The sequence below is a fragment of the Pristiophorus japonicus genome, chromosome 16 (assembly GCF_044704955.1).
Source record: "Pristiophorus japonicus isolate sPriJap1 chromosome 16, sPriJap1.hap1, whole genome shotgun sequence".
NCBI lineage: Eukaryota > Metazoa > Chordata > Chondrichthyes > Pristiophoridae > Pristiophorus > Pristiophorus japonicus.
The window spans coordinates 130,732,242-130,741,326 of record NC_091992.1 but is presented as its reverse complement, the minus strand read 5'-3'; the positions used below and the strand labels follow the sequence as shown (position 1 = coordinate 130,741,326).

The window sequence follows — 9,085 nt, the reverse complement described above, 5'->3', positions numbered from 1 at the left end:
AGGGGAGTCAGAGGGACTGATACCCCAGGATTATCTCCTGATAGGGATTTGACACCAAGCTCCTTTCAGGACACAATCTTGCTTCCTGGTTGTTTCCAGGACATGTTTGACCCAAATCTGGGCCTGAGGTAGGCTTTGGCCCGAGACCAGAGGCCCTGGGGCAGGGGGCAGGAATAATCACCCCCCCCCCCCACCTCCCCTACCCTCACCTTGGCTCTTGCACAGACCGTGGGCCCTATCAGCCACTGCCCCATTTGCAAACACCTTCTGAACCGTTTGACATCTCGCTCCTCAGACACCCCCTCAAAGCCCCATGGACAGGGCTGGGCCAATCCGCATTGCCCCTTGGGTCCTGGGCCTCTCACAGTCAGTCAGCAGGAGGCGCTCCAGACCCCTCCTCACATCAAAGTATCTCTCGGTAAATGTCCCAGCCTGAGACATTTGAGCCCGGCCTCCAACACTTCTGGAGCATCTCCCATGAAGAATAATTCAACGTGTTTTCCCTTGCGCCCTTGCAAATCCAACTGAAGTGTTTGTACATCATTTGCTAACTCGTAATTTCTGCTCATTCTGTTACCTTCCGGGCTTTGAAACAATGTATATAATGAAGTGTACAATATGTATCATTATCATCATAGGAGGTCCCTCGAAGCGAGGATGACTTGTTTCCAAGCCAAAAAAAGGACGAGTTTCACAGGTGTTTCAATGAAGGACCCGAATTACATCCTGGAGGGTGGAAGATGCCTGTGTGTGGATTTTTTTAACGTGGGGTGACCGTTGCACACCAGCCACCACACGGGCTTGACAGAGCGAGGTCTTGGTCCAGTGGCAAGGATTACCCAAGACGACTGGAGACCAGCTCTGCTGCACGGACCCAGTGCGCGCACACATATCGCAGTGTGGGCTGGCCCGTGCTGCCCCTGGGCCCAAACACACGCCTTCCCTGGGCCCCGATCACATCCCTTTACAGTCTCTCACCGCTCCTTTGCCCCGACCTCGCCGCTCCTGCTGTACCTGCCCACGCTCCAATCACTGACCTGGATCTTGATGACGTCACTCTTCACAGCCGTCACCCTCCTGCTCGCGCTGTACCTTGCCGTGGTATACTGCCACGCTGCCCATGGCCGTCGCTCACCGTTCCTTTTATGGGGGAGATGTGATTAACAGCAGCAATAACAGCAGAATCCAACCCCTGCACTCACTTGTGAACTCGCTGGTGTGTCAACAGGTTTGATAACTGAGTGAATCTCTTCGCACACATGGAGCAGGTGAACGGCCTCTCCCCAGTGTGAACACGCTGCTGCACAGTGAGGTTTGGATGACCCAGTCCCACAGTGAGAGCAGCTGAATAGTCTCTTGTCAACGTGAACACGTTGATACAATGTCAGTTCCCAGAACTTTTGTAGCACTTCCTGCAGTCTGGGCATTTAAATGGTCTCTCCTCAGTGTGAACTCACTGGTAATTCAGCAAGTATACTGTCACCAAGCTCATGGTCTACAGGGCTGTAGTAATACCTGCCGTCCTGTATGGCTCAGAGACGTGGACCATGTACAGTAGACACCTCAAGTTGCTGGAGAAATATCACCAACAATGTCTTCGCAAATTCTACAAATCCCCTGGGAGGACAGGCGCACCAACATCAGCGTCCTCATTCAGGCCAACATCCCCAGCATTGAAGCACTGACCACACTCGATCAGCTCCGCTGGGCAGACCACATTGTCCACATGCCAGACACGAGACTCCCAAAGCAAGTGCTCTACTCGGAGCTCCTTCACGGCAAACGAGCCAAAGGTGGGCACGGAAACGCTACAAGGACACCCTCAAAGCCTCTCTGATAAAGTGCAACATCCCCACTGACACCTGGGAGTCCCTGGCCAAAGACCACCCAAAGTGGAGGAAGTGCATCCGGGAGGGTGCTGAGCACCTCGAGTCCCAACGCTGCAGAAACCAAGCGCAGGCAGCGGAAAGAGTGTGTGGCAAACCAGTCCCACCCACCCCTTCCCTCAACGACTATCTGTCCCACCTGTGACAGAGTCTGTGGCTCTCGTATTGGACTGTTCAGCCACCAAAGAACTCACTTCAGGAGTGGAAGCAACTCTTCCTCAATCCCGAGGGACTGCCTATGATGATTATGATAATGAAGTGAGGTTTGCATATAAACAGGCGGTCAGGGCCCATCAGAGAGCGGCTGTGAATAGAAAGGAATTGAGTCGGGGTCACAGCCGGCTGAACCTGTAACCCGAGGCGGCCACAGAGCCGCGGGGCCCCTCGTCACAACTCTCGACCCCTCTCCCTCCCACACTGCCCAAAACAAACTTGTAGCGGCGGTGGCCCGGCAGCACTGGGTGCAGGGTGTGTGCTGTGAGCCGTGTGACAGACAGCAACAGCTGGCCGCCCACAGCCGCTGGGCTGGGTCTGACGGCCAGGGGTGGGTCCGGTCCGGGCCAGACTGAGACAGGGCAGTGGGACAGTGTGTGTGAGCAGGGACACTGTGCGTGAGCAGGGACAGTGTGTGTATGTGAGTTGGGGCAGTGTGTGTTTACGGACAGTGTGTGTGTGAGCAGGGATAGTGGGACAGTGTGTGTGTGTGTTTAGGGACTGTGTGTGTGTGTGTGTTGGGACAGTGTGTGTGTGAGCAGGGATAGTGGGACAGTGTGTGTGTGTGTGTGTTTAGGGACAGTGTGTGTGTGAGCAGGGATAGTGGGACGGTGTGTGTGTGTGTGTGTTTGGGGACAGTGTGTGTGTGTGAGCAGGGATAGTGGGACAGTGTGTGTGTGTGTGTTGGGACAGTGTGTGTGTGAGCAGGGATAGTGGGACAGTGTGTGTGTGTGTGTGTGTTTAGGGACAGTGTGTGTGTGAGCAGGGATAGTGGGACGGTGTGTGTGTGTGTGTGTTTGGGGACAGTGTGTGTGTGTGAGCAGGGATAGTGGGACAGTGTGTGTGTGTGTGTGTGTGTTTAGGGACAGTGTGTGTGTGAGCAGGGATAGTGGGACAGTGTGTGTGTGTGTGTGTTGAGGGACAGTGTGTGTGTGTGTTGGGACAGTGTGTGTGTGAGCAGGGATAGTGGGACAGTGTGTGTGTGTGTGTGTGTGTGTTTAGGGACACTGTGTGTGTGAGCAGGGATAGTGGGACAGTGTGTGTGTGTGTGTGTGTGTGTGTTTAGGGACAGTGTGTGTGTGAGCAGGGATAGTGGGACTGTGTGTGTGTGTGTGTGTGTGTGTTTAGGGACAGTGTGTGTGTGAGCAGGGATAGTGGGACAGTGTGTGTGTGTGTGTGTGTGTTTAGGGACAGTGTGTGTGTGAGCAGGGATAGTGGGACAGTGTGTGTGTGTGTGTGAGCAGGGATAGTGGGACTGTGTGTGTGTGTGTGTGTGTGTGTTTAGGGACTGTGTGTGTGTGTGTTTAGGGACAGTGTGTGTGAGAGCAGGGATAGTGGGGCAGTGTGTGTGTGTGTGTGTGGGGAGCAGGAGCAAGGGCTCTCTACACCGGCACAATGACCGAGGGCAAAGCGGGGAAGATTAAGCTGACCTTCTGTGTGGTGGCCCTGGGCATCCTCCTGATGGTGCTGGCTGTCAGCACCGACCATTGGGCCGCGCTCAGCCCCAGGCTCGAGAGATCCAACACCACTTGTGAAGAGGCGCATTTCGGGCTGTGGCGTCTCTGCACCAGGCGGACCTTCGTGCTGGTCTTGGACCTGGAGGGCAAGGGCTGTGGGATCACGGCTATCCCTGGAGGTTAGTGGCAGCTGAATTGTGTCCAGAACTTGGCTCTATGGAGGGGGAGGGGGTGGGGGTAATGACAAGGATTGAAACCGCAGGGCGTTCGATTTCTGCTTTTCCAACTAAACAATTCTTAAGTTTAATCCGAAGCACTCAGGTTATCAACTTTATTTTGCTAAACTAACAAAGACTAGACCAGAAATGTCACTGGAAAAGTAAGTTTCCTGTTGGGATATCTAAGTTGCACAAGTAAGGGGGGAAGAGTGCAGCCTGCATCAATCCACTGGATCCAAACACTGCCCCGAATCCAGCAGCATGTCGCCATTAGCAGCATGCTCCTGCCCTCCGTGCAATGGACACTCCTGGGAGACGGACTCAGAAGGTTCCTGCTGGACATCGACAAGTGCGCTGTGAACCCCTGTTGATGACTTGAACAAAGTTCACCCGACGACCATGTGTTATAATAAATCCGCAATCTTCCAGAAAAACTCCCTGCGCCCAGTGTGGGGCTCAGCACCCAGACAACTTCTCTCTCCTTTGGCAAAGCTGACAATTGATTGAAAAGACTGGGAACATTGGAAGGAAGTTATGATGAACCTGTATAAAACACTGGTTCGGCCACAACTGGAGTATTGTGTCCAATTCTGGGCACCGCACTTTAGGAAGGATATGAAAGCCTTAGGGAGGGTGCAGAAAAGATTTCCGAGAATGATTCCAGGGATGAGGGACTTCAGTTACGTGGATAGACTGGAGAAGCTGGGGTTGTTCTAAATGCATGTAGCATTCGTAACAAAATAGATGAGTTGACGGCACAAATAGATACAAATGGGTATGATCTGATAGGGATTACAGAGACGTGGTTGCAAGGTGACCAGGACTGGGAATTAAATATTCAGGGGTATTTGACAATCCGGAAGGACAGACAGAAAGGAAAAGGAGGTGGGGTAGCTCTGTTGATAAAGGATGGAATCACTGCAATAGTGAGAAATGATACTGGCTCAAATGATCAGGATGTTGAAACAGTTTGGGTGAAGATAAGGAACAATAAGAGGAAAAAAGTTACTGGTGGGCGTAGTCTATAGGCCCCCTAACAGTAGCAACTCTGTTGGTCGCAGTATAAACCAGGAAATAGTGGAGGCTTGTAAAAAGGGAACAGCAATAATCATGGGTGATTTTAACCTCCATATTGATTGGACAAATCAAATTGGTCAGGGTAGCCTTGAGGAGGAGTTCATAGAGTGAATAAGGGACGGGTTCCTTGAGCAGTATGTAATGGAACCAACCAGGGGACAGGCTATCTTAGATCTGGTCCTGTGTAATGAGACAGGATTAATAAACAATCTCCGAGTAAAGGATCCCCTCGGAATGAGTGATCATAGCATGATTGAATTTCAAATTCAGATGGAGGGTGAGAAAGTTGGATCTCTAACCAGCGTACTAAGCTTAAATAAAGGAGACGATGAAGGTATGAGGGCAGAGTTGGGTAAAGTGGACTGGGAAAATAGATTAAAGTGTAGGACGGTTGATGAACAGTGCTGTACATTTAAGGAGATATTTCACAATTCTCAAGAAAAATATATTCCAGTGAGGAGGAAAGGGTGTAAGAGAAAAGATAGCCATCCGTGGCTAACTAAGGAAATAAAGGACGGTATCCAATTAAAAACAAGGGCATACAAAGTGGCCAAAACTAGTGGGAGGACAGAAGATTGGGAAGCTTTTAAAAGCCAGCAAAGAATGACTAAAAAAAATGATTAAGAAAGAGACGATGGACTATGAAAGTAAACTAGCACAAAATATAAAAACAGATAGCAAGAGTTTCTATTAGGTATATAAAAAGGAAAAGAGTGGCTACAGTAAATGTTGGCCCTTTAGAGGACGAGACCGGGGAATTAGTAATGGGGAACATAGAGATGGCAGAAACTCTGAACAAATATTTTGTATCAGTCTTTACGGTAGATAGTCAAAGGGCTGTGGAGGGGAGGGGGGGAGGAACTTAACACAATCATCGTCATAGGCAGTCCCTCGAATCGAGGATGACTTGCTTCCACGCCAAAAAGTTCACAGGTTTCAATGAAGGACCTAATATTCCAGGTCCCGAACTACGTGTTGAAGGGTGGAAGATGCCTGTGCGTGGATTTTTTTAACATGTGGTGGCCGTTGCACACCAACCACCACACGTGCTTGACAGAACTAGGTTTTGGTCCAGTGGCAAGGGTTATCACAATCACTAAGGAGGTGGTATTCAGTAAGATAATGGGATTAAAGGCGGATAAATCCCCTGGACCTGATGGCTTGCATCCTAGGGTCTTAAGAGAAGTAGCGGCAGGGATAGTGGATGCATTGGTTGCAATTTACCAAAATTCCTTGGATTCTGGGGAGGTCCCAGCAGATTGGAAAACTGCAAATGTAACGCCCCTATTTAAAAAAGGAGGCAGACAAAAAGCAGGAAACTATAGACCAGTTAGCCTAACATCTGTGGTTGGGAAAATGTTCGAGTACATTATTAAAGAAGCAGTAGCAGGATATTTGGAAAAGCATAATTCGGTCAGGCAGAGTCAGCATGAATTTATGAAGGGGAAGACATGTTTGACAAATTTGCTGGAATTCTTTGAGGATGTAATGAACAGGGTGGATAAGGGGAAACCAGTGGATGTGATATATTTGGACTTCCAGAAGGCATTTGACAAGGTGCCACATAAAAGATTACTGCACAAGATAAAAGTTCACGGGGTTGGATGTAATATATTAGCATAAATAGAGGATTGGCTAACTAACAGAAAACAGAGAGTCGGCATAAATGGTTCATTCTTGGGTTGGCAATCAGTAACTAGTGGAGTGCCGCAGGGATCAGTGCTGGGACCCTAACTATTTACAATCTATATTAACGACTTGGAAGAAAGGACCGAGTGTAATGTAGCCAAGTTTGCTGATGATACAAAGATGGGAGGAAAAGCAATGTGTGAGGAGGACACAAAAAATGTGCAAAAGGACATAGACAGGCTAAGTGAGTGGGCAAAAATTTGGCAGATGGAGTATAATGTTGGAAAGTGTGAGGTCATGCACTTTGGCAGAAAAAAAATCAAAGAGCAAGTTATTATTTAAATGGAGAAAGATTGCAAAGTGCTGCAGTACAGTGGGACCTGGGGGTACTTGTGCATGAAACACAAAAGGATAGTATGCAGGTACAGCATCAGGAAGGCCAATGGAATCTTGGCCTTTATTACAAAGGGGATGGAGTATGAAAACTGGGAAGTCTTGCTACAATTACACAGGGTATTGGTGAGGCCACACTTGGAATACTGCGTACAGTTTGGTTTCCATATTTATGAAAGGATATACTTGCTTTGGAGGCAGTTCAGAGAAGGCTTTGTGTCTTAATGCAAGGAGTATCCGCAATAAGGTGGATGAATTAACTGTGCAAATAGATGTTAACAAATATGATGCGATTGGGATTACGGAGACGTGGCTCCAGGATGATCAGGGCTGGGAACTCAACATCCAGGGGTATTCAACATTCAGGAAGGATAGAATAAAAGGAAAAGGAGGTGGGGTAGCATTGCTGGTTAAAGAGGAGATTAATGCAATAGTTAGGAAAGACATTAGCTTGGATGATGTGGAATCTATATGGGTAGAACTGCAGAACACTAAAGGGCAAAAATCGTTAGTGGGAGTTGTGTACAGACCTCCAAACAGTAGTAGTGATGTTGGGGAGGGCATCAAACAGGAAATTAGGAGTGCATGCAATAAAGGTGCAGCAGTTATAATGGGTGACTTTAATATGCACATAGATTGGGCTAGCCAAACTGGAAGCAATACGGTGGAGGAGGATTTCCTGGAGTGCATAAGGGATGGTTTTCTCGACCAATATGTCGAGGAACCAACTAGGGGGGAGGCCATCTTAGACTGGGTGTTGTGTAATGAGAGAGGATTAATTAGCAATCTCATTGTGCGAGGCCCTTTGGGGAAGAGTGACCATAATATGGTGGAATTCTGCATTAGGATGGAGAATGAAACAGTTAATTCAGAGACCATGGTCCAGAACTTAAAGAAGGGTAACTTTGAAGGTATGAGGCATGAATTGGCTAAGATAAATTGGCTAATGATACTTAAGGGGTTGACTGTGGATGGGCAATGGCAGACATTTAGAGACCGCATAGATGAATTACAACAATTGTACATTCCTGTCTGGCGTAAAAATAAAAAAGGGAAGGTGGCTCAACCGTGGCTATCTAGGGAAATCAGGGATAGTATTAAAGCCAAGGAAATGGCATACAAATTGGCCAGAAATAGCAGCGAACCTGGGGACTGGGAGAAATTTAGAACTCAGCAGAGGAGGACAAAGGGTTTGATTAGGGCAGGGAAAATGGAGTACGAGAAGAAGCTTGCAGGGAACATTAAGGCGGATTGCAAAAGTTTTTATAGGTATGTAAAGAGAAAAAGGTTAGTAAAGACAAACGTAGGTCCCCTGCAGTCAGAATCAGGGGAAGTCATAACAGGGAACAAAGAAATGGCAGACCAATTGAACAAGTACTTTGGTTCAGTATTCACTAAGGAGGACACAAACAACCTTCCGGATATAAAAGGGGTCAGAGGGTCTAGTAAGGAGGAGGAACTGAGGGAAATCTTTATTAGTCGGGAAATTGTGTTGGGGAAATTGATGGGATTGAAGGCCGATAAATCCCCAGGGCCTGATGGACTGCATCCCAGAGTACTTAAGGAGGTGGCCTTGGAAATAGCGGATGCATTGACAGTCATTTTCCAACATTCCATCGACTCTGGATCAGTTCCTATCGAGTGGAGGGTAGCCAATGTAACCCCACTTTTTAAAAAAGGAGGGAGAGAAAAAGCAGGGAATTATAGACCGGTCAGCCTGACCTCAGTAGTGGGTAAAATGATGGAATCAATTATTAAGGATGTCATAGCAGCGCATTTGGAAAATGGTGACATGATAGGTCCAAGTCAGCATGGATTTGTGAAAGGGAGATCATGCTTGACAAATCTTCTGGAATTTTTTGAGGATGTTTCCAATAAAGTGGACAAAGGAGTACCAGTTGATGTGGTATATTTGGACTTTCAGAAGGCTTTCGACAAGGTCCCACATAGGAGATTAATGTGCAAAGTTAAAGCACATGGGATTGGGGGTAGTGTGCTGACGTGGATTGAGAACTGGTTGTCAGACAGGAAGCAAAGAGTAGGAGTAAATGGGTACTTTTCAGAATGGCAGGCAGTGACTAGTGGGGTACCGCAGGGTTCTGTGCTGGGGCCCCAGCTGTTTACATTGTACATTAATGATTTAGACGAGGGGATTAAATGTAGTATCTCCAAATTTGCGGATGACACTAAGTTGGGTGGCAGTGTGAGCTGC

At 48.1% G+C, this 9,085-nt stretch overlaps 1 protein-coding gene across 1 annotated transcript in view; it reads left to right on the top strand.

Moving 5' to 3' along the window:
• Positions 1–2,322: 2,322 nt before the first annotated feature.
• Positions 2,323–9,085, top strand: part of LOC139226833 (voltage-dependent calcium channel gamma-1 subunit-like) — a 40,819-nt gene continuing 34,056 nt past the window's right edge. The window contains exon 1 of the mRNA XM_070857889.1: positions 2,323–3,735. Coding sequence (XP_070713990.1) covers positions 3,495–3,735 — 241 coding nt within the window. The 5' untranslated portion in view covers positions 2,323–3,494. The remainder of the gene's footprint in view (positions 3,736–9,085) is intronic.